Source organism: Pseudophryne corroboree, chromosome 4, assembly GCF_028390025.1.
Source record: "Pseudophryne corroboree isolate aPseCor3 chromosome 4, aPseCor3.hap2, whole genome shotgun sequence".
In the NCBI taxonomy this organism is placed as follows: domain Eukaryota; kingdom Metazoa; phylum Chordata; class Amphibia; order Anura; family Myobatrachidae; genus Pseudophryne; species Pseudophryne corroboree.
Window position 1 is genome coordinate 207727117 of NC_086447.1, and position 26367 is coordinate 207753483.

Here is a 26367-nt window from a genome sequence, read left to right on the forward strand (position 1 = left end):
CCCTGTCTGTTTCAAGACTTACCACGGCTGCGTTTGACGGCATGGCGGTTGAACGCCGGATCCTAGCGAAAAAAGGCATTCCGGATGAAGTTATTCCTATGCTGATAAAGGCTAGGAAGGACGTCACAGCAAAGCATTATCACCGTATATGGCGAAAATATGTTGCTTGGTGTGAGGCCAGGAAGGCCCTACAGAAGAATTCCAGCTGTGTCGATTCCTGCACTTCCTACAGTCAGGAGTGACTATGGGCCTAAAATTAGGGTCCATACAGGTCCAGATTTCGGCCCTATCCATTTTCTTTCAAAAAGAACTGGCTTCACTGCCTGAGGTTCAGACGTTTGTTAAGGGAGTGCTGCATATTCAGCGCCCTTTTGTGCCACCAGTGGCACCTTGGGATCTTAACGTGGTGTTGGGTTTCCTGAAATCCCACTAGTTTGAGCCACTTAAGACTGTGGAGCTAAAGTATCTCACGTGGAAAGTGGTCATGCTGTTGGCCTTAGCTTCGGCTAGGCGTGAGTCAGAATTGGCGGCTTTGTCATGTAAAAGCCCCTATCTGGTTTTCCAGATGGACAGGGCAGAATTGCGGACTCGTCCGCAGTTTCTGCAAAAGGTGGTGTCATCTTTTCATTTGAACCAACCTATTGTGGTGCCTGCGGCTACTTGTGACTTGGAAGATTCCAAGTTGCTTGACGTAGTCCGGGCTTTGAAGATTTATGTAACCAGAACGGCTGGTGTCAGGAAGACTGACTCGCTGTTTATCCTGTATGCATCCAACAAAGTGGGTGCTCCTGCTTCAAAGCAAACTATTGCTCGTTGGATCTGTAACACGATTCAGCAGGCTCATTCTGCGGCTGGATTGCCGCATCCAAAATCAGTGAAAGCCCATTCCACAAGGAAGGTGGGCTCTTCTTGGGCGGCTGCCCGAGGGGTCTCGGCATTACAGCTTTGCCGAGCTGCTACTTGGTCGGGTTCAAACACATTTGCAAATTTCTACAAGTTTGATACCCTGGCTGAGGAGGACCTTGTGTTTGCCCATTCGGTGCTGCAGGGTCATCCGCACTCTCCCGCCCGTTTGGGAGCTTTGGTATAATCCCCATGGTCCTTACGGAGTCCCCAGCATCCACTAGGACGTTAGAAAAAATAAGATTTTACTCACCGGTAAATCTATTTCTCGTAGTCCGTAGTGGATGCTGGGCGCCCGTCCCAAGTGCGGACTTTCTGCAATACGTGTATATAGTTATTGCTTAATAAAGGGTTATGTTATATTGGCATCCATTGGTTGATGCTCTGTTGTTTGTTCATACTGTTAACTGGGTAAGTTTATCACAAGTTATACGGTGTGATTGGTGTGGCTGGTATGAGTCTTACCGTGGATTCCAAAATCCTTTCCTTGTAATGTCAGCTCTTCCGGGCACAGTTTCCTTAACTGAGGTCTGGAGGAGGGGCATAGAGGGAGGAGCCAGTGCACACCAGTAGTACTAAATCTTTCTTAGAGTGCCCAGTCTCCTGCGGAGCCCGTCTATTCCCCATGGTCCTTACGGAGTCCCCAGCATCCACTACGGACTACGAGAAATAGATTTACCGGTGAGTAAAATCTTATTTTCTCCTAGTCCGTAGAGGATGCTAGGCGCCCGTCCCAGTGCGGACATATTTCTGCAAGGCTTGTATATAGTTATTGCTTACATAAGGGTTATGTTACAGTTAAGATCAGTAGTGGGCTGATACTGTTTTGTTCATACTGTTAACTGGTTGCGTATATTCCATGTTATACGGTGTGGATGGTGTGGGCTGGTATGAATCTTGCCCTTAGATTAACAAAAATCCTTTCCTCGTACTGTCCGTCTCCTCTGGGCACAGTTTCTCTAACTGAGGTCTGGAGGAGGGGCATAGAGTGAGGAGCCAGTGCACACCCATTCTAAAGTTCTTTATAGTGCCCATGTATCCTGCGGAGCCCATCTATACCCCATGGTCCTTACGGAGTCCCCAGCATCCTCTACGGACTAGGAGAAAAAGATTTACCGGTAGGTTTAAAATCTTATTTTCTTCAACATATACAACTAGAATTGCTAGACTTGCAACCCAAGAGCAAAGAGCTGATGTGTCAAGTTCTGTGCGTGGCATACTGAGAAATGTCTGCATATCGGGAATATTTAACTGTACAAAAGCCAGAGCCAATCAATATGATCCTGTCAGCTTACCCCCCGCCCATTCTTAATACTGTGTTAAGAATGGGGGGGAGACAGGATCATATAGATTGGCTCTGGCTTTTGTACAGTTAAATATCCCCGATATGCAGACATTTCTCAGTATGCCACGCACAGAACTTGACACATCAGCTCTTTGCTCTTGGGATGCAAGTCTAGCAATTCTAAGTATAAGCTACTTCTAATTGCCAGTTTAGCAGATATATGTTATATTTGGCTGCAGACTACATAGCTCTACTTAGCTGCAATGGTTTAAAAAGTACACAGGAGCAAATAGCTTGTGTGGTAAATATGGTGTATGAGGTTGAGTGTTCAAGTCACTTGCATGGCATGTTGAGCATTGTGTTATTATTGACAAGGGCACTCAGATCCCACTATCACTGATAGCTCACAAGTTAAGCGTACCTAGTAGTAATTGAGTGGTGGCTAAGCAAGTGCGTGGAACTCCTGTGTCTTGTGTCGTTGGTGTGTATGCCAGCTTCCATTCTCGATTGTAGTGCGTGCACAACAATTGGACTCCTGTTTGAGATGGATCTTTTTTACCCAGCATGGAGTGGATGCAAGTCCAGATGCTAAGGATGACTATTGCGCCTATGGACATAAGACATAAAACCTGTGGGCGGGATAGACACATGCAGACACAGACATTTTTAGCATCCACAAGTGTAATCTGGCATTAACATAAGTATGCTACTGTGGCCGCAGATGTGTCTGACTCAGAATCAGCTCCTAAGTGTCTACATTTTATTACTAACTGAATATAATCTCCACACTTTAACAGAGGCTGATCGCAATGTCCCCAGAGCAGCGCAAATCAGAATTAATCAGTTCTCAGTTTGATGACTTTGGGCTGTTGGAGAAAGCAAAGCCTTACACATTGGAGGAATTCTCAATGCAGTATTTCAGGTACCAGGATATATACAAGGCTGTAACAAGCAACATGAAATTTAGTCTTATATCAGAGTATCTATAGATGATTTTCTCTTTAAAGTAAACTCTAAAACAATTATTGACTATTGTTCGCTTGGTTCTCCTTTCAGGCCTCCAGATCCTGAGTCTGTTTCCAGGGCCTTTTTACAGAGATCCCGTGGTAAGTCACACCTCTGGGCATACTCCAGGGAACCGCTGAGACATCCCCTGCTGAAGAAGGTGTCTGAAGTGGCTGAACTGCAGGACTATGCATGCCAAGCTTTCATTGATATCCTTTACTAATGCAGCTGATAGGTGAACCTGGTGCAGATAAAAGGAATTTTCAGTCACTGGGGTAGATTATGAAATTTTCTACCCTGAATACAACTGCTGTAAAATATGACAGTAAAATCCATTCAGTCTAATTTTGTTTTATCCAAACACATAAGCAATTGATTACACACCAATGCAATAGCTAGACATTACCATACCCCCCCTCCTTACTCTATAACCACCAATCTAAGGCCCTCATTCCGAGTTGATCGGTCGCAAGGCGAATTTAGCAGAGTTACACACGCTAAGCCTACGCCTACTGGGAGTGTATCTTAGCTTCTTAAAATTGCGACCGATGTATTCGCAATATTGCGATTACAAACTACTTTGCAGTTTCTGAGTAACTTCAACCTTACTCTGCCTGTGCGATCAGTTCAGTGCTTGTCGTTCCTGGTTTGACGTCACAAACACACCCAGCGTTCGCTCAGACACTCCCCCGTTTCTCCAGCCACTCCTGCGTTTTTTCCGGAAACGGTAGCGTTTTCATCCACACGCCCATAAAACGCCGTGTTTCCGCCCAGTAACACCCATTTCCTGTCAATCACATTACGATCGCCGGAGCGATGAAAAAGCCGTGAGTAAAAATACTATCTTCATTGTTAAATTACTTGGCGCAGTCGCAGTGCGAATATTGCGCATGCGTACTAAGCGGATTTTCATTGCGATGCGATGAAAAATACCGACCGATCAACTCGGAATGAGGGCCTATGTTCCATAGTGCAGATCATTGATCTGTCCCTCTAACTCCCATCTCTCCACCCTTTCCTTCTGCTGTCCTATGTCCTCTGCTCTCACCTGGCCCTTCTTCCACATCTATGAATGATCCACTCCACTGTGTACACTTATAGGGGGAAATTTTCTAAAGTGTGGGCTTGTAGAAGTGGAGATGTTGCTCATAGCAACCAGTCAGAATGTACTTACCATTTATCTAGCACCTTCTATAAATAATAACTAGAGCCTAATTGCTTGCTATGGGCAACATCTCAGAATCTAAAAACCCACACTTTAGTAAATATACCCCATAATGTAGTGCCTGTGAGTAAAACAAGGGGATTTGTGAATGATAGCACACGCCATTGTTACATATTTAATTAATATATTCTTCTGTATACACACTGATATATGGGAAATACTTGTCCATAGCTAACATAATATATGGATACTAATGCATAATCTGAACAAATCTGTATATACAGTATGTATATATATATATATATATATATATATATAGTACATTGTGTTTGTACACATCTCTTTCCATGTTTGCTATACAATTCCAGTAGAAATAATGGGCATAATTCAGACCTGATCGTTGTGCTGATAATTTTGTTGTCCTGCGATCAGATAGTCGCTGTCCAAGGGGGAATGTAAATTTTCCCCATACAAGTGTGCGACCGCATGTGTACGCCGTGCGAAAATGTCCCTCAGTCAGCGGACAGCTGCAAATCCGTTCGCAACTCACTCACCATCTAATGGTTTTTCCAGTGTGTGCAGCCCAGGACCTACTCCTACAGTGCGAAAAGAACAGGCTGATCGGGTCTGGAGCTGACGTCACACACCCGCCCAGAAAATGCCTGGGAACGCCTGCGTTTTTCCTGACACTCCCAGAAAACGGCCAGTTACCACCCCCAAACGGCCTTTTCCTGTCAATCACATTGCGAATGGCAGCGCAATTGAAATTTTTGCACTAGCCTGTTCCTGTTTGGCGACGATCGTGTACATTGCGGTGCATACGCATGCGCAGTCAATCGATAATTGCCCGCTGTGTGAAAATGCACAGCAGCGATCAGGTCTGAATCACCCCCAATTTGTCTTCTGCTGAGATACTCAGGAATAATCAAAATGAATAGTTTCCTATTGGTGCATCAAACTAGTATCTTACGTGGAACCTGTGAGGCCTTAATCCGGCTCTGGTACCGCTGGGGCAAGGGATGGGCAGTTCTATGTACAGCACTGGGTTACAGTGGCTGAACCAATTTTCACGTCACCAAATAAATACAGGGGATTGCAGCAAGCAGATTTTCAATAAAATTGCTAAACCAATATGCACCTGGACTGAAGGGGGCTAAGCGGTAGTTGTGTAGCATCATCCAGAGCCCCTTTTGTTATAATTATTATACGTAAGGGTCTGTGAAACCACAGGAGCCAGACAATGGTCAAAAGAAGAGTTAACGTGGGCAAATTACACATGGCTCATTATTTTGGTGTTGGCTAGAATTATTAAAGAATGGCACCCCTCCCAATCACCAGCCAGCTGATGGCCTCATACGTGCAGCAGTGGGGTTTTTAAGCCACTATGATTTCCCATTATGATGGGTCACATACAGTTTGTTTGGCTAGAGTAACATGTTGGTAGGACCGCTTGGTTGAAAGCAATGAAAATGTATTCACTTGAACGCAAGCAGTGTTTTTCTTTATTTTTAGATATTCATCACTTGACGTTTTATATTTTGTTATTCACACTGAATTTGTTGAACTTTAACATGTGCTACCCATTATGAAATACATGGGTGATTATCCATCAAAGCAGTCACACTCCCCAGTGAACCTTACAGACCAGATATTCCTGGGCCCCCTGCGTGAGGAGACACTGAGAGATGAAATCTACTGCCAGATCTTGAAGCAAATGACGGGAAACAGCAACAGGTGAACTCTCTTCCTCTAAAAAGTAATAATGAGAAGAAAACATTTAATATCATCTACTGGAAAAATCTGACACATACATGTGGGGACCAGCTACTTGTAACCGTGTGGTGATAATCAATAAAGTACTACAGTACATGGCAGACCTAGACTCCTAGTTTAAGGGGAGCAGCTTAACAATTACTTTGACTTCACAAAAGGATAAATTCTGTATATTTATATCTGGTTTTCCTCTGCGTCATTTGCTATGCACCTCTGCATCTGTGTGCGCCCTGCAGATAATATGTCTTTATTAACCTCTAGTGCATAGCCAGATTAAGGTTAAGGGTATACTGTACCCTGGGCCCCCCTTTATCAGGGGGCCCCCCAGCCAGACCACACTGACCGCTAGCTTTCCCTCTTATGCAGCAGCAGAACCAGACAGTCAGAATGTATATACTGTAAGTAGTACAGAGGCTGCTGCTATTCTTGCGTGTGACAAGATAAATGGTAGATTTTATTTTTCTATGTGTATTTTAAGGTTGTTTAAGTTGTCTTTGTTCCACTACAAGAAAATGTTCTAAAATAGTTGTCTTTCAATTATGTGGTGCTATAAACAGTGCCCATGCATTTTTAAACTATGAGTTTAAACTAATGTACATCATTGGGTCAAATGTAATATACCCAATCCATACATCCCAACATGACCCATACCAGGAGGTATGCTTAGTGACTGATATGGGTATGCTTAGTAACTGGACTTCCTTCTTAAGTTATGATTGCAATCACCTGTGTTGAGACACCTATCTTATCTATTAAATAGTTCAACACAGCCAATACAGGTGACGCCAATCATATATTATGAGGGAAGTCCAGATAGAGAGCATGTTGTCTCTCCTGGAATGGGTCAAGTTGGGAGGTATGCACAATCTAATATACCCCCCTTCTACCGGGGGCCCCCCTGTCTTAAATGCCCCGGGCACCCCCAAAGCGTAATCCGGCCCTGCTCTCATACTCCTGTGCTTTAGTTAATGTAACTATGGGGGTGATTCAGACCTGATCGCTGGGCTGCTAGCTTTGCTGTCCTGCAATCAGATAGTCGACGCCCAAGGGGAGTGTAAATTCGCTGTGCAAGTGTGCGATTGAATGTGTACGCCAAGCTGCAAAAATACAGTGTGTGCAGTCTCTGAGCAGCCCAGGACTTACTCCTACAGTGCGATGAGAACAGGTTGATCAGGGACAGAGCTGATGTCACACACCCTTCCTGAAAACGCTTGGGAACGTCTTCGCTTTTCCGGACACTCCCAGTAAACGGTCAGTACCACCTACAAACATCAGCTTGCAAACGCCCTGGTTGTTTTGCGATGCGCTTGCGCTTTGCGGTGCAAATGCATGCGCAGCAGTGATCAGATCTGAATCACCCCCTATATACAGTATTTGCACTATTCACAATATTTGTAATATTTGATTTTTTAATTCTGACACAATATACAGTAACTGTACCTGTGGATCAATCCACAAAACATATACACCCCCATATTATAAAATTCTTAAAATATATTACAATCCATCACAAAATTAAATCTCTAAAATATAGTAGACAATCTGCCCTCTCTAACCATAAGATCCATGAACCTGACAAACTAACCCTTCAGGATTCCGCGGGTCCACTGACAGTAGAATGAAAAATCCTTACTTTAGGGGGGAATTCAATTAGATGCTGTAATTTACCATGGGCTAATTGATCCCCCCGGGGCTATTCAATTAGTTCCTGAAGACAACTCATAGGCTGCACTTAACAGGGATTTCTTTTCGGGATTGAACAGACTCAAAAATAAATCCCTGATAAATATCCTGTTTTCAGGCACCATGACAGTGTTAATGAATGGGGATTCACCCTATGCAATTGTAGCGTCCTTTTTTTGCTTAGGTGAAACATTCGGCAGGAGCGTACAACATGTGGATCGGCGAATCCACATGTTTTTTCACCTGCACCGGCGAAAACGTGGGCCATTTTTGCTGATTTTGAGGCATTTTTCGTCAATGCCTTTTCACTACAAAAAAAGAAATGAAAAGGCATTGGTGAAAATGCCTTAAAAACAGATGAAAACGGCCCGCAATTGAATACTCAGTGGGTAAATTTGATAGCTCCTAAATTGCTGGAGCTAATTGAACCCCCCCCCCTCTATGTGTTAATGCCCGAAAAAACATTAACAGGGGGAGAAGGAGGGGCTCTAATTGTATATCTCTGGGCGTTAAATCCCAAGGCTACCACACTTTTTCACCCCTGTTAAATTAACGGGTCTAATTGTATTCCCCCCTAGTATTCTCCACTTCCCAGCACAAAGTTGGAGACAGACGCCCCAGATATTGGTGGCCCATTACCCAGCAGGTGCTGCAGGGCGCTGGTGCCTGCTCCTTGTGTTCTTTGAGTCTAGGATAGTTATTTTTGTTGCAAATGAATTGTTATAAAACTGCAGGTTAAGCATGACGATGCATGGCGTGGGGCATGATGCGGGTCACTCATACCACAACTGTCTTTTGCCTTGATACCCAGATTAGCGAGTTGCACATGAAATGTCAGTGTCAGTGTTTAGGGTACCCGTGCATTTTTCTTTTGGCACATTAGTTCTGCAAGTAAGATACATATTTTGTGAAAAAGTCTAAACAAGGCTATTTGGTGCGATTTGAGGATAGATGTATATGGGCACTACTGTAAGTATCAGGAGGCAGCACATTGCAACAGTAGTAATCTTACACTTAATGTCATCATACTCTGGGCTCTAAGTATGCCACTGCTACTGTAGTTACATACCCTGAAGTTGTTGATAAGACAGTGGGGATTATATAGTAGGTTATGAAACTAGGTTAAAAACTGGCGGGACTCCAGTGAGTTCACAGCTAAATTTAAATTGGCAATCAGTTGTAAGGCTGGTTTTGCCTAATAACTGGTTGCTGCTTTAAAATTAGCGGCAAACCCTCTGAAATCCCGCCAGTTACGTATTCTTGGAATTTGTTACATAACCCCCTTTCTTTATTTGTTATAGCACCAGCAGTAAATAAAATGTACTGCTATATGTAAGCATTATTATATGTTCTACAATCAGCTACAAACTGAGATATATTTATTTGAGCTAGGTCAGATATGGACGTTGGTGGAATTTATCCTGAAAAGCAAATTGATGAGCTAGAATTGTTTTTGTAACTTATCTACTGTATATTGGGGGTCATTCCGAGTTGATCGCTCGCTAGCAGTTTTTATCAGCCATGCAAACGCTAAGCCGCCGCCCTCTGGGAGTGTATCTTAGCTTAGCAGAAGTGCGAACGAAAGGATCGCAGTGCGGCTACAATAAAAAATTGTGCAGTTTCAGAGTAGCTCCAGACCTACTCCGAGCTTGCGATCACTTCAAACTGTTCAGTTCCGGATTTGACGTCACAAACACGCCCTGCGTTCGGCCAGCCATGCCTGCGTTTTTCCTGGCACACCTGCGTTTTTTCAAACACTCCCTGAAAACGGTCAGTTGACACCCAGAAACGCCCCTTTCCTGTCAATCACTCTGCGGCTGGCATTGCGACTGAAAAGCGTCGCTAGACCTTGTGTAAAAATACATCAGCCATTGTGAAAAAACGTTGCGCATGCGCAGAAGTGCAACTTTTTCACTTAATCGCTGCGCTGCGAACATTTTTCACTAGCGAACAACTTGGAATGATCCCCATTGTCATTTAGTTGATGCTGCTCATAAGATTATTGGCCAAGTGTAATTGCCTCCAATTTGCTGCAATTTTGCAGAGAATTTGCCACTGGATTTGAAAAGGCATTTTTTTAATTCAATACCAGGTTAGTTTTGGTGTTTACAAAATTGCATCTTAAATCCTGTAGCAAAATCAATCAGATATGTGCACTTTTCAGCAAATCAGAGGTGGTTACATTTATATATAGGTCACTAATGTTTGTTTCTGCTTTCAGAATATAACAGGCTCTTTCTTCCTTACAGCTACAGCATGAGCAGCGGGTGGCAGTTGCTTTGGCTCTGTACTGGGATATTTCCACCTAGTAAAAGTTTGTTGGTCCACGTTCAGAAATTCATTGAGTATTATGGGAAAGAGACACTATCCAAGGAGTGTAAACAAAGGATCCAAAGAGTGCTACAGTAATGACATTTACTTATGTGATGTATATGTAGTAATAATAATTACATTTATATAGTGCTATGTAAACTTTATATTTCATTAAAAGGAAAAAATAAAAAAAATAACCAAAAGACCTTCTTTACACATGAATAAATAACCCTTTAAAAATTAAAAATGCTGTACATATGAAACTGATGTCTGAAAAAAGATCTGTTAAGAGTCCACAATTTCTGTGTAAATATTCGGGGAGATATAGGGCTAGATGCATCATCGCTTGGAAAGTGATAAAATGGAGAGTGAAAAAGTACCATCCAATCAGGTCCTAACTACCATGTCACATGCTGTGTTTGAAAAATGGCAGTTAGGAGCTGATTGGCTGGTACTTTTTCACTCTCCATTTTATCACTTTCCAAGCGATGATGCATCTGGCCCATGATCTCGATGGAACTAAAGGTGGCCATACACTTGTGCATACGATCACCCTAGAACCGCCCGGCATCTTCCCGGCGGCAGGTTTGCATATGATACATAGTATGCAGTCCTTTTGCATACAATGTATCGTATGCAACCCCAGCCAAGGCTGCGGTACGATATATCTATGGTGCAGTACTTCCAAACTAGGGCCTCCATTCCGATGCTCACGGGACCGCGCATCAGATCGGATCGGAGGTAAAACACATGCGATTTGCCAGTTTTTATCTGATTTATTGGCCCAAAACGTCGGAATCGGATGAAATTGGGCAAAATCGCACTAGTGTATGGGCACCTTAAAAGTTCAAGAGTGTGCTTAAAACACAAATGTTACTGCAGAGCTGATGATATTACTAAGCCGTCCATTGTTTCACTGGATCCAAAAAGGGGCAGGTGAATACCTGATAATGCTAGTACACACGCCGCTATAATAAGCGCAGTCTCTCCCCTTAGCACAAGCACAATCAGCTGTTGTAAGAGACGTTCTAACCGGTTTCACCCTTGCATGGGCTTCATCAGAAATGAAGGCCCTGCTAGGGTGAAACTCGATTAGAATGACCGTTAGATGCCACAAACACCACCTGCAGACGCCTGCTGTACACAAGTTACAAGGGCAGCAGCTGATGTAAAACAGGAACCTCTCGAGAACCGGAGCAGTGGCATTTTGGGAATTACCCCCAGAGAGGAAGTGGCTGTGACAGTGCACAGTTAAAGTACAGATCAGAAGACAGGCTGCTAAAAGACCCTTACTGGTAAGGTGTACATAGAGCTGGGACGTCGCATTTTTCTTGTGGTGACCTATTATTCAAACTAATGGATCTGCACATTTGTGTATGTACACAAGTACAACATCCTAAGGGGAGAGACTGCACTTACTGTATAGCAGTGTGTGTACTAGCATTATCAGGTATACACCTGCCCCCTTGTTGGATCTCACTAAGCAGTGAAACACTGGATTGCCCAGTAATATTATAAAGCGCAACTGAATATGAAGCGCTATATAAGAAACTTAATAAATAAATAAATAAATATTGTCTGTTCTGCAGTAACTTTTGTGTTTTACACACACTCTGGAATTTGTAGTTACTGTACATGGAGATCATATGTTCCTGAATACGTACACAGAAAATAGGATTTTAATACCTACCGGTAAATCCTTTTCTCCTAGTCCGTAGAGGATGCTGGGGTCCACTTCAGTACCATGGGGTATAGACGGTTCCGCAGGAGCCATGGGCACTGTAAGACTTTTCAAGGGTGTGAACTGGCTCCTCCCTCTATGCCCCTCCTCCAGACCTCAGTTATAGGAACTGTGTCCAGGGAGACGGACATTTCGAGGAAAGGATTTACTTTTATACTAATGGTGAGATTCATACAAGCTCACACCTCAACCATGCCGCACAACATGGCATTCAACATTACACACGCCAACAGGCATGAACCATTTACAGCAACATACTGAAAACAAATGAAACACAACTTGTGTAACTATAAAGAACAAACTGCTGGTAAAGTACGCACTGGGTCGGGTGCCCAGCATCCTCTATGGACTAGGGGGGTCATTACGAGTTGTTCGCTCGGTGCCAATTTTCGCTATGCTGCGATTTGTTGCAAATTGCACATGCGCAAGGCACGCAGGGCGCATGCGCTTAGTTATTTAACTAAAATCTTAGCAGTTTTGCTGTAGATCCTGCGGCGCTTTTCAGTTGCACTGCTGATCGGTGAATGATTGACAGGAAAGGGGCGTTTCTGGGAGGTAACTGAGCGTTTTCCGGGAGTGTGCTAAAAAACACAGGCGTGTCAGGGAAAAACGTGGGAGTGTCTGGAGAAACGGGGGAGTGGCTGGCCGAACGCAGGGCGTGTTTGTGACGTCAAACCAGGAACTAAACGGACTGAGCTGATCGCAATCTGTGAGTAGGTCTGGAGGTACTCAGAAACTGCAAAGAATTATTTATTAGCAGTTCTGCTAATCTTTCGTTCACTATTCTGCTAAGCTGAGATACACTACCAGAGGGCGGTGGCCTAGCGTGTGCAATGCTGCTAAAAGCAGCTAGCGAGCGAACAACTCGGAATGACCCCCAAGGAGAAAAGGATTTACCAGTAGGTATTAAAATCCTATTTTCTCATACGTCCTAGAGGATGCTGGGGTCCACTTCAGTACCATGGGGTTATACCAAAGCTCCAGTACGGGCGGGAGAGTGCGGATGACCCTGCAGTACCGATTGACCGAACTTGAGGTCCTCATCGGCCAAAGTGTCAAACTTATAAAATTTAACAAATGTGTTTGACCCTGACCAAGTAGCTGCTCGGCAAAGTTGTAAAGCCGAGACGCCCTGGGCAGCCGCCCAGGATGAGCCCACTTTCCTAGTAGAATGGGCCTTCACCGACTTCGGTACCGGCAAACCTGCCGTAGAATGAGTGTGCTGAATTGTCCCTCTGATCCAGCGCGCAATAGTCTGCTTAGAAGCAGGACACCCAATCTTGCTGGGAGCATACAGGACAAACAGAGCCTCTGTTTTCCGTAATCGAGCTGTTCTTGCGACATAAATCTTCAAAGCTCTAACCACATCTAGAGACTGTGACTCAGTGAAAGTGTCAGTAGCTACTGACACCACAATAGGTTGGTTTATGTGGAAGGACAAAACCACCTTTGGAAAAAATTGTTGACGAGTTCTTAACTCTGCCCTATCTTCATGGAAGATCAGGTAAGGGCTCTTGTGAGACAAGGCCCCAACTCAGACACCCGCCTTGCGGATGCCAAGGCCAAAAGCATCACCACTTTCCAAGTGAGAAACTTTAATTCTATCTCTTGCAGAGGTTCAAACCAATCTGATTGAAGGAACTGCAACACCACATTAAGGTCCCATGGTGCCACTGGAGGCACAAATGGAGGCTGGATGTGCAGAACCCCTTTCACGAACGTCTGAACTTCTGGAAAGGAGGCCAATTGTTTTTGGAAGAAAACTGATAAGGCCGAAATCTGGACCTTGATTGACCCCAATCTATGGCCCGCATCCACACCAGCCTGCAGAAAATGGAGAAAACGTCCCAACTCAAACTCTTCCGTAGGAGCCATCTTGGATTCACACCAAGACACATATTTTCTCCAAATACTGTGGTAATGTTTAGACATTACTCCTTTCCTGGCCTGAATAAGAGTGGGGATGACTTCCTTGGGAATACCCTTTCGGGCTAGGATCCGACGCTTAACAGCCATGCCGTCAAACGTAGCCGCGGTAAGTCTTGATACACACACAGCCCCTGCTGTAGTAGGTCCTCTCGAGGAGGAAGAGGCCGAGGATCTTCTATGAGCAACTCCTGAAGATCTGGATACCAAGCCCTCCTTGGCCAGTCCGGGGCAATGAAGATTGATCAAACTCTTGTTCTTATTATTATTTTGAGAACTTTTGGAATCAGTGGAAGTGGAGAGAAAACATATACCTACCGAAACACCCACTGGTCACCAGTGCATCCACTGCTATTTCTTGAGGGTCTCTCGACCTTGAACAATATCTCTGAAGCTTCTTGTTTAGACGAGATGCCATCATGTCTACTTGAGGAACTACCGAAAGACTTGTCACCTCTGCGAAGACTTCTTGGTGGAGGCCCCACTCTCCTGGATGGATATCGTGTCTGCTGAGGAAGTTTGCTTCCCAGTTGTCCACTCCCGGAATGAAAATTGCTGACAGAGCTCTAACATGTCTTTCTGCCCAGAGGAGAATCCTTGTCACCTCTGCCATTGCTGCTCTGCTTTTTGTTCCGCCTTGCCTGTTTATGTACGCGACTGCTGTTACATTGTCCGACTGGATCTGCAGGGGATCTTGAAGAAGATGTACCGCTTGTAGAAGGCCGTTGTAAATGGCTCTCAATTCCAGAACGTTTATGTGAAGGCAGGCTTCCTGACTTGACCATTTTCCTTGGAAGCTTTCCCCCTGTGTGACAGCTCCCCTGCCTCGGAGACTTGCATCCGTGGTTATTAGGACCCAGTCGTGAATCCCAAACCTGCGTCCCTCTAGTAGGTGAGAACTGTGTGCCACCACAGGAGCGAAATCCTGGCTTTGGGGGACAGGATTATTTTCCGTGTAGGTGGGATCCGGACCACTTGTCCAACAGGTCCCACTGGAATACTCTGGCATGAAATCGGCCAAACTGTATGGCCTCGTAGGCCGCTACCATTTTCCCCAACAACCGAATGCATTGATAGATCGACATGCTTGTTGGTTTCAATATTTGTTTGACCATTTTCTGGATTTCCAGAGCCTTTTCCACTGGAAGAAATACTCTCCATACTTCTGTGTCCAGAATCATCCCTAAAAAGGACAATCTTGTTGCCGGTTCCAACTGCGACTTTGGAAAATTCATGATCCAACCGTGTTGTTGGAGTATTGACAGGGAGAGTGCGATGTTCTGCACCAACTGTTCCCTGGATCTCGCTTTTATCAGGAGATCATCCAGATAAGGAATTATATTGACTCCTTTTTAACGAAGGAGGACCATCATCTCCGCCATCACCTTGGCGAATACCCTCGGTGCCGTGGACAGTCCGAACGGCAACGTCTGAAACTGGTAATGGCAATCCTGTACAGTGAATCTCAGATAAGCTTGGTGAGGAGGATAAATGGGAACATGCACGTAAGCATCTTTTATGTCTACTGACACCATGAAGTCCCCCTCCTCCAGACCGGAAATCACTACCCTCAGGGATTCCATCTTGAACTTGAACCTTTTCAGGTAGAGATTCAGATTTTTCAAGTTTAAAATCGGTCTGACCGAGCTGTCCGGCTTCGGAACTACGAAGAGGCTTGAATAAAAAAACCTCCTTACTGTGCCAAGGATACCAGGACAATGACCTGATCCTGACATCATTTTGGAATTGCCATTGTTACTGCCTCTCTTCCCTAGAAGAGAAGCTGGCAAGGTCTTTTTAAAAAATCGGCATGGGGGGACGTCTTGAAACTCTAGTTTGTACCCATGGGACACTATTTGTGAGACCCATTGGTCCAGGCCAGATTGAATCCAGATTTGGCTAAAAAGTTTCAGACGTGCTCCCACCCGAGCGGACTCCCACAAGGGAGCCCTAGCGTTATGCTGCAGATTTGCAGAAGCAGGGGTGGACTTCTGCTCCTGCGATCCGGGAGACGCTGCGGATTTCTTTCCTTTTCCCCTTCCCCTACCTGCAAAACAGGGGGAACCTTTGGCCTTTTTGTATTTGTTGGGCCGAAAGGACTGTATGTGAGAGTGATGTGTCTTTTTTGCTGGTGTAGGAGCATAAGGCAAGAATGTTGACTTGATTCACAAAAGGAAGGGAAAGAATTGGTCTTAGGTGGCGCACAAAATAATTGACTTCATAAAATATAACTTTTATTTCTTTATTCTTAAAAAACCCGTAACTGTGAAATATTAAAAACCAACATACATTGACAAAACAAAGTGTTACATATACTAAAAATACACACTGTATTTCATGTGTCGTGCACTGCTTATATGTAATAACTAGGTGCTTCATCGCGCCCTACGGGCGCTCTTCACACCGTCGCAAGGGGCTATGCCCCTTTAACACTTGCATGCCTATATGGGGTTCAATATTTGTATTATATGGAGTATTACCTGCATTCCTTTGTTAGTAGTTAAATATTGCACAATGAAAGGGCGTGCGATGGTGAAGGAGACGCAGCCCCTTGCGACGGCGTGAACAGCACCTGCAGGGCACGATGTACAGAATGAGCGGGTGCGGGATGCTGCAGGTGGAGGGGGGGTATAAGCAGGGGGGCCCGGATGGGGAAGGGTTGGGAGGTGCTGCGGGTGGGGGAGAGACAGAAGAGTGGGGGCTGTAGATGGGGGAGGGATCCGGAGGCACTGCAGGTGGGGGAGGGGCAGAGGTGCCACGGGGGAGGGGCAGGTGCAAGGATGTTGCGGATGGGTGAAGGGTTCCAGAGGTGCTGTCGGATGGGAAGGGGTGGGGGTGCCGGGGGTGGGGTAGGGGGTCCGGAGGCACCGCGGTGGGGGAGAGGCAGGTGCACCGTCGAACCTTTGTCCTGGGCCCTGACAGACATGGGGGCCCAGGTGGCAGCGGAGTACATGTGAGCCGGCGGACAGGAGCAGGGCAGTCAGTAATCAGACAGGGCAGGGAGCGCTGCGCAGTAGTGAGTGACAGACTCGATGGTGGCATTAAAATGCAGCGCCGGTCTCCAGCCAATCGGAGCTCTCGTAGCGCCAGCGAATCGGAAGCAGCGGCTACTGATTGGCTGCCGGACCGCGGCTTCTGATTGGCCTGTGGCCAGCGCCACATTTGAGTTGCCACCAGCGAGCCTGTCACTCTCACTACTGCGCAGCGCTCCGAGTCCCTGCCTTGTCTGATTACTAACTGCCGCGGTGCTGCTCCTGGCCTCACATGCAGGTGAGAGAACGGAGGGGGGAGAAGGGAGGATTCACACAGATTGAGGTGCAGGCTGAAAGGGTGAATGGGGGCAGGCTGAGAGAGTGAAAGGGGGAGGGACAGGCTGAAAGGCACAGAGGGATGGGGTAGCCGGCAGAGAGGCACAGCGTAAAGGAGGGAGGGCAGGCTGAGTGGTACAGAGTGAAAGGGAGGGGCAGGCTGAGATGCACAGAGGGAAGGGGTAGCCAGCTGAGAGGCACAGAGGGAAGGGGTAGCCGGCTGAGAGGCACAGAGTGAAGGGGGGCAGGCTGAGAGGCACAGAGTGAAAGGGGGCAGGCTGAGAGGCATTCTTTGCATTCTTATGCTCCCCCACTTACACTAACTGTAAAATGGTGCTAGCCACACCCAATAGGTGGTACTAGACTTGCCCCTGCGGCGGTGCACACCCTAATAAAATGTGCTGCGCACGCCTATGCCTACAGTCAGCACACGCTGCTGCCTGTTGGCAGGTCTGTGGTGTTGCAGGGAGGCAGCATCCTCCCTGCTTTCTTCTGCCTGTGCGGGTGTGTAGGGGGGAGCGACCACCCCCTCTGGATTTACCCCTAGCTGAGGGGCCAAAATCCCAATAAAAAAATATATCCCGGAATTTGCATAAGGGGGCGTGGCCACGTGGGCCGCAATTAGGCCACGTCCCCAAACCCACAGCAGGCACAGCAATGAGATAGGGTTCATGTCTCAAGTGCCCTGGGCCCCCCGGACTCATAATCCGCCGCTGGGGGCATGCCAGCAGCTCACAGAGCGCTGGGTATGCCCCCTCACTGACGAAAACAGGGGCGTGGCTCACAATCGCGGGTCCACCCGCGAAGCCACGCCCCCTTTCCCGTTGGCCATGCCCCCTTTTTGCTGTGCGTGTGTCCCTCCTGCCTGAAGAAAGTTTGGAGGTATGTACCCCTGCTTGTGCCATGGCCATACCATCTGCTTCTGCTCCTGCTCCAAGTCTCCTATAGATTTGCCCAGATCTGTGACTCATTTGACTAACTCCGCCCAGTGTTTTGACTCCGCCCAGCGTTAATAAATGAAGCACAAAGTCACAGATCTGGGCTATTATATAGGAGATTAATATAATAGGTATAATAACCTCTATTAATGTTGTATGTACTGCCTGTTGATTAATATGAATAAATATGATTTTCTATATTTGTGTAGCAGTTATTACTTGTTTATAATAATTTTATACCAAGTTTTCTAATATATTTGAGATAGTAAATTGTCGTGATCTAATTATCTACTAGTTATTGTTTCCTCCTCATACATCACCATATATTATGTCCCACTGTACTTATGAGCAACCAAAAAATGCCCGTATGCCACTATACTAGTTTATGTAGTTGTAACGCATTATGACAGGTAGATTAATTAGCTTGCAAATATAGGTTATCCCAGGTACTGAGTTTTAAATATGTTTTAATCACTAATCATCGCTCTCAAACCCCGTTGTCAGCGTTTTTAGTGACGTGTTAAACCCTTAATGGGGTACATGAAATTTTGCATGTCATTGTTGGCATCATCAGCCTTTTATTACAGTGACTATAGCGTATACCAGAAGTTTTTTGGATGTTACTCCTTTAATAACAACTCAGCACCATTGCATTATGTTCTGTTTTGATCACTGCTGGCACAATCAGCCTTTAATCGCAGTGATCAGAGTTCATATGTTATCCCTTTGCAAACCTAGTTGTCAGCGTTTTCAGTTGCAAGCATTAAACCCCTTAAAATTCCCGGGGTATATAGTGTGTCATATATCACTGCTGGCTTGATCAGCCTTTCATCACAGTGATTACGACTTGTACTCAAAATTCCAGTGCTACTCCTTTAATAGTAACTCCACATTGTTACATTATGCATTAAAGTCGCAGAACATGTAGCATAATCAATTACTATAATTTTGTATAAAAGGTGAATGTAGAGGTTTCCTGTGGGGGATCCCCTGCACTTATTATCACAATTAAGATGAAAGCTTGGTTATTATAATGGCCGGTACGTTACCATTATCTGTACTCCATATGGAGCATGAGAATCAGCTAATTGTGCCACATATCATTTAGTATAGAAACTTCTGCTGCCCTCTCTATTATTATGCTGTTGTTCAATTTATATCCTGGACAGCTATATGTAGCAATTGTAATCACTTTCCTATTCACTTGGCAGGGAGCAGTTGTTACAAATAATAAGTAACAATTTGGGCTATGATGTATACTATTCCTCCCAAATGGTTACAATTTCTTGAAGGCTGTGTATCCGTAAGGAAAAGACAGTTATTACACACTTTATACTACCAGTGTCAGAATGGGTTACATCATTCCCCTCATGCTGCACGCAGCTGCATGCAGTCTCACACTGGGCACTAGTAGTGGAGATAATATATTCAGTGTGGGAGGCAGTATTTATTTACTGATTAGTTCTAAGTTGTTTTTACTGCATCACATACACCAAAATAAATGAGAGTGTTTCTTCCGTTATCACAGCCTGGTATTATGCTCCTGCCTAATTGCTAGGCTAATAGGTTGCCTAAATTACTTGAAAGTTACTTGGGTCTCCAATAGCTGAAGTCTGCTCTATACAAATATCGCTCTACATTATGGGTAATCCCTAATCTAATTCATATTCAGACAGTACTACATATTATTAGCATGCACGAATTATTAACACACTGATACAATGTGAACCGCCGACGCGCGTTTCACAGATAGTTTTTTCAGGGCTTTTCAATTGCTACATATAGCTGTCCAGGATATAAATTGAACAACAGCATAATAATAGAGAGGGCAGCAGAAGTTTCTATACTAAATGATATGTGGCACAATTAGCTGATTCTCATGCTCCATATGGAGTACAGATAATGGTAACGTACCGGCCATTATAATAACCAAGCTTTCATCTTAATTGTGATAATAAGTGCAGGGGAACCCCCTCAGGAAACCTCTACATTCACCTTTTATACAAAATTATAGTAATTGATTATGCTACATGTTCTGCGACTTTAATGCATAATGTAACAATGTGGAGTTACTATTAAAGGAGTAGCACTGGAATTTTGAGTACAAGTCGTAATCACTGTGATGAAAGGCTGATCAAGCCAGCAGTGATATATGACACACTATATACCCCGGGAATTTTAAGGGGTTTAATGCTTGCCACTGAAAATGCTGACAACTAGGTTTGCAAAGGGATAACATATGAACTCTGAATACATGGTATAATCACTGCGATTAAAGGCTGATTGTGCCAGCAGTGATCAAAACAGAACATAATGCAATGGTGCTGAGTTGTTATTAAAGGAGTAACATCCAAAAAACTTGTGGTATACGCTATAGTCACTGTAATAAAAGGCTGATGATGCCAACAATGATATGCAAAATTTCATGTACCCCATTAAGGATTTAACACGTCACTAAAAACGCTGACAACAGGGTTTGAGAGCGATGATTAGTGATTAAAACATATTTAAAACTCAGTACCTGGGATAACCTATATTTGCAAGCTAATTAATCTACCTGTCATAATGCGTTACAACTACATAAACTAGTACAGTGGCATACGGGCATTTTTTGGTTGCTCATAAGTACAGTGGGACATAATATATGGTGATGTATGAGGAGGAAACACTAACTAGTAGATAATTAGATCACGACAATTTACTATCTCAAATATATTAGAAAACTTGGTATAAAATTATTATAAACAAGTAATAACTTCTACACAAATATTGAAAATCATATTTATTCATATTAATCAACAGGCAGTACATACAACATTAATAGAGGTTATTATACCTATTATATTAATTATTACATATAAGCAGTGCATGACACATGAAATACAGTACAGTGTGTATTTTTAGTATATGTAACACTTTGTTTTGTCAATGTATGTTGGTTTTTAATATTTCACAGTTACGGGTTTTTTAAGAATAAAGAAATAAAAGTTATACTTTATGAAGTCAATTATTTTGTGCGCCACCTAAGACCAATTCTTTCCCTTCCTTTTGTGAATCAGTTCTTATCTGTTGGCAACAGTATAATGTGTGGCAGCACCCCCATAATTAATTCAAATTTCTGAAATAGTAAAAATATGGGGTTGAGAGAAGAAATTCTAAACTAGAAAATTATAAACTACTAGTGCAGCAGCTTCCCCCTCAAAACAAGAATGTCGACTTACCTGCGGTAGCCGCCGAGACTAACGCATCCATCCCATCACCAAACAAGGCCTCACCTTTATACGGGAGAGCCTCCATATTTCTTTTGGAATCTGCATCAGCATTCCACTGGCGAATCCACAACGCCCTCCGAGCCGATACTGCCATGGTAGCGGTTCTTGATCCCAAGAAACCAATATATTTCATGGTTTCTAGTACGTACGCAGCAGCGTCTTTGATATGACCTAACGGTAGGAGTATCTATTGCAGGCATTCCCAACCACGGTCCTCAAGGCACACCAACAGTGCAGGTTTTTGTGATATCCAGGCTGCAGCACAGATGTTCAAATCAAAATAACTGAGCTACTAATTAAGTCACCTGTGCTGAAGCCTGGATATCACTAAAACCTGCACTGGATGTGTGCCTTGAGGACCGTGGTTGGGAATGCCTGATCTATTGTGTCAATGTCTAATGACAAGTTTTCTGACCACTTTTCAATAGCACTACTCACCCACTCACAGACAATGGTAGGCCTGAGTAGTGTCCCATTGGCCATATCAATAGATCACCTCACTCACTTGCGGTCTGTCGGCTCCTTAAGTGAATCCATTCCAGACGCAGGGAGAAACACCTTTTCTCTTTTATGACAGGGCCCTGTCTAAAATGCGGGGTGACTCCCACCTTTTTTGGAAAAAGGTAAGCTGCCTGAGGTGGAAGGAAAATTACATTACTTCTTTACTAAAGTAAACCTCTCCTTGTGGTAAAAGAGGGGGCTTCGTAACTTCTAACACCTCCTTTATAGCTAAAACATGTTTTGAATGCTTTTTTTTTTTTTTTTGCTAACTTAGGACCTATACCCCTGGAATCACTAGTGTCGACACAGGAATCAGAGTCCGTGTCGGTATCAGTTTGTACTACTTGTGCAAATTTGTATGTGACCCAGAAAGGTCCCTGTGGATGAAAGGCAGAACTATTAAAAATCACATCTTCAACAAATTATTTTCATTTCTGTATGAGATTCAGTCCAACCTCTTACTGATATGATTCACACTATCATGTAACCTTTCACCCAGTCAGGCTCTTGGTGTCATATTACCCCTCTGTGTCCCTAACATGTCTCCACAGAGTTCCCTGCCACAGACATGTCACACACGTGCACAACCACACCACAGACACTCCGGGACTTATAGGGGACAGACCCACAGTAAAATCTGTCAGAGGGACACAGATAGGATTTGCCAGTTCACAACCCAGCGCCAGTAACACAATGTCTGTGAACACAAAATGCCCACTGACATGTAGCGCTTTTATAATGTTAATCACACAATTATATAGCACCAAATTCACTGTGGCACCCCCTGTTTTGCACCCTGATACTTGTTCAGTAGTGGAGGAGGACCAGCATTGTCTCTGCAGCCTGAGGAAAGAGAGAAAATGGCGCTGAGCAGTGTGCTGACTGACTGAGGAGGAAGCTCCACACTTCAATGGTGTGTTTCTCCTCAGCTTTTATGAGGTAATTTTTTTATACTGGCGGGGGTGGGACTGTGCCTCAGCAACTTATGCCCCTTATTTACTGTATGCCAGTTTCCATAGGTTTCAAGCTGCCCAGGGTGCCCCCCCCCCCTGCGCCCTGCACCCTGCAGTGCCTGTGTATGTGTGGGCAACATGGCGCGCTGCGCTCCAGCCAGATGCACGGTACCTTTAGCCGTCACTTTCTTGAACACTCACCTGTCTTCTGACTTCTGGCTCTGTGAGGGGGGTGATGGCGTGCTGTGGGAGTGAGCATCTAGGTACGGCTAGCGTTCAGTTCCCTTCAGGAGCTAATGGTGTCCTGTCAGCCAGAAGCAGAGCCATGAAACTCTTTAGGAAGTTGGTTCCTACTTCTGCCCCCTCTGTCCCACGAAGCAGGGAGACTGTTGCCAGCAGTTCTCCCTGAAAATAAAAAAAACTAACATAAGTCTTTTCAGAGAAACTCAGTAGAGCTCCTCTGGAGTGCATCCAGTCTGCCTGGGCACATTTCTAAAACTGAGGTCTGGAGGAGGGGCATAGAGGGAGGAGCCAGTTCACACCCTTGAAAAGTCTTAAAGTGCCCATGGCTCCTGCGGAACTGTCTATACCCCATGGTACTGAAGTGGACGCTGCTGCGTACATGCTAGAAACCATGAAAGCGATGGGTCTCTTGGGAGCAGGAGCCGCTACCATGGCAATCTCAGCACGGAGGGCGTTGTGGACTCGCCAATGGAATGCTGACACAGATTCCAAAAGGAATATGGAGGCTCTCCCGTATGAAGATGAGGCCTTGTTTGGAGATGGGCTGGATACGTTAGTTTCTGCGGCTACCGCAGGCAAGTCGACATTATTGCCTAATGCTCCTGTGCCGACGAAAAAGACACATCACTCTCAGATGCAGTCCTTTTGACCCAATGATTACAAAGGGTAAAGGTTCCCCTTTCTTTGCGGGTAAAGGAAGGGGAAAAGGGAAAAAGGTCCACAGCATCTCCAGGATCACAGGAGCAGAAATCTACCTCTACCAAATCTTCAGCGTGACGCTGGGGCTCTCTTGCGGGAGTCCGCTGAGGTGGGGGCTAGTCTGAAACTCTTCAGTTAGCTGTGGGTTCAATCTGGCCTGGACCCGTGGGTCTTATAAATAATGTCCCGCGGGGACAAACTGGAGTTTCAAGACATTCCCCCATGCCGATTTTTTCAAATCGACGCTACCAGCTTCTATTCCAGACAGGGAAGTGGTAGCAGCAACAATACAAAAATTGTGTCAGGATCAAGTCATTGTCCTGGTTCCCTTGTTACAACAAGGAGAAGGGTTTTACTCAAGCCTATTCTCAGTTCCGAAGCCGGACGGCTCGGTCAGACCGATTCTAAACCTGGAAACTCTGAATCTCTACCTGCAAAGGTTCAAGTTCAAGATGGAATCTCTGAGGGCAGTGATTTCCAGTCTGGAGGAAGGGGACTTCATGGTGTCGGTGGACATAAGAGATGCTTACTTACATGTTCCCATTTATCCTCCACATCAAGCTTATCTGAGATTCGCAATACAGGATTGTCATTACCAATTTCAGACGTTGCCGTTCGGACTCTCCACGGTATCAAGGGTGTTTACCAAGGTGATGGCGGAGATGATGGTCCTCCTTCGACAGCAAGGAGTCAATATAGTTCCTTACCTGGATGATCTCCTGATAAAAGCGAGGTCCAGGGAAAGGTTGGTGTAGAACATTGCACTCTCCCTGACAGTACTTCAACAACACGGTTGGATCCAGAGGCAGAACTCTGGGAGGCAAGCCGCCGGGCTCCTGCTTTGAAGGGGGGCACCTCTCCTCCTGCTCCGTGTGTTCAGCACCATAATAGATTAAGTTAATTGACAGCAGCCGGTATCTCTTCCGTAGCCGACTTCCCCACTGGTCACTGCACCTTACAAATCACACCCTCTTTATTATAGATACACTGGAAGCAAACACCTTACTGATGAAGCTATTTGCCCCTATAAAGGAAGCATGAGAATTCTAACTATATGAAGTTACTTCTCTGACAATTACAAGTAACTTCATATAGTTAGAATTCTCATACTTCCTATGCAAGAGCAGATATCTCCATCAGTAAGGTGCTTGCTTCCAGTGTAATAGGTTGTGAGTTCTCATCCTGGATATGACACTTGCAAATTAATTGTCAGAGAAATAATCAGCATTGTGAGTGACTGAGCAGATCTATGTAGGGTGTGGTTGGACCCCTACATAGATCTGCCTAGTTGCAATGGGTTTCGTAGTAGCTCCATATAGTTAGGATTAGAGATGAGCGAGTTTTACTCAGATCTCAAAACGGCATCTTATTGGCTCACGGATGATATATAGTTGGGGGGGGGGGGGGGGGCGGCACCAATATTTTTCTGGGCAACTGGGACAAACTTACGCCACTGGTTGGATCATAAATTTTCCAAAGTCACAGCTGGAACCGACGACAAGATTGTCCTTTCTGGGGATCATACTGGACACAGAAGTACAGAGGGTATTTCTTCCAGTAGAAAAGGCTCTGGAAATCCAGAGAATGGTCAAACGAATTCTGAAAACAACAAGAGTGTCGATTCATCAATGCATTCGGTTGTTAGGAAACATGGTAGCGGCCTACGAAGCCATACAGTATGGCTGATTCCTTGGCAGAATATTTCCAGTGGGACCTGTTGGACAAGTGGTCCAGATCCCATCTCCACATGAGTCAGAGGATAATCCTGTCATTCAAAGCCAGAATTTCGCTCCTGTGGTGGCTACACAGTTCTCACCTACTAGAGGGACGCAGGTTAGGGATTCAGTACCGGGTCCTAGTAACCATGGATGAAAGTCTCCAAGGCTGGGGAACAGTCACACAGGGGGAAAGCTTCCAAGGAAGATGGTCAAGTCAAGAACTTGTCTTCACATAAACGTTCTGGAGTTGAGATCCATTTACAACGGCCTTTTACAAGCGGTGCATCATCTTCAAGATCAACCCGTACAGATCCAGTCGGACAATGTAACAGCAATCGCGTACATAAACCGTCAGGGCGGAACAAAAGCAGAGAGGCGATGGCAGAGGTGACAAAGATCGTCCTCTGGACAGAAAGACATGCAAGAGCTCTGTCGGCAATTTTCATTCCAGGAGTGGAAAACTGGGAAGCAGACTTCCTCAGCAGACACGTTCTCCATCCAGGAGAATGGGGCCTCCACAAAGAAGTCTTCGCAGAGGTGACAGGTCTTTGGGGGGGTTCCTCAAGTAGACATGATGGCATCTCGTCTCAACAAGAAGCTTCAGAGATATTGTTCCAGGTCGAGAGACCCTCAAGCAATAGCAGTGGATGCACTAGTGACCCAGTGGGTGTATCGGTCCGTATATGTCTTCCCCCCACTTCCACTACCGAAAGGTCTCAAGATCGAGACTTACCGTGGCTACGTTTGACGACATGGCTGTTGAGCACCGGATCCTAGCCCGAAAGGGTATTCCTAAAGAAGTCATTCCCACTCTTATTCAGGCCAGGAAAGGAATAACGTCTAGACATTACCACCATATTTGGAGAAAATATGTGTTTTGGTGTGAAACCAAGAAGGCTCCAACGGAAGGTTGTCAGTTAGGACGTTTTCTCCATTTTCTG

The 26367-nt window shown here is 45.0% G+C and overlaps 1 protein-coding gene across 1 annotated transcript in view; it reads left to right on the top strand.

The window, feature by feature from the left end:
* Positions 1–26367, top strand: part of MYO7B (myosin VIIB) — a 501657-nt gene that overhangs the window by 413663 nt on the left and 61627 nt on the right. The window contains exons 36-39 of the mRNA XM_063915865.1: positions 2986–3110; positions 3245–3402; positions 5939–6092; positions 10064–10219. Coding sequence (XP_063771935.1) covers positions 2986–3110; positions 3245–3402; positions 5939–6092; positions 10064–10219 — 593 coding nt within the window. The remainder of the gene's footprint in view (positions 1–2985; positions 3111–3244; positions 3403–5938; positions 6093–10063; positions 10220–26367) is intronic.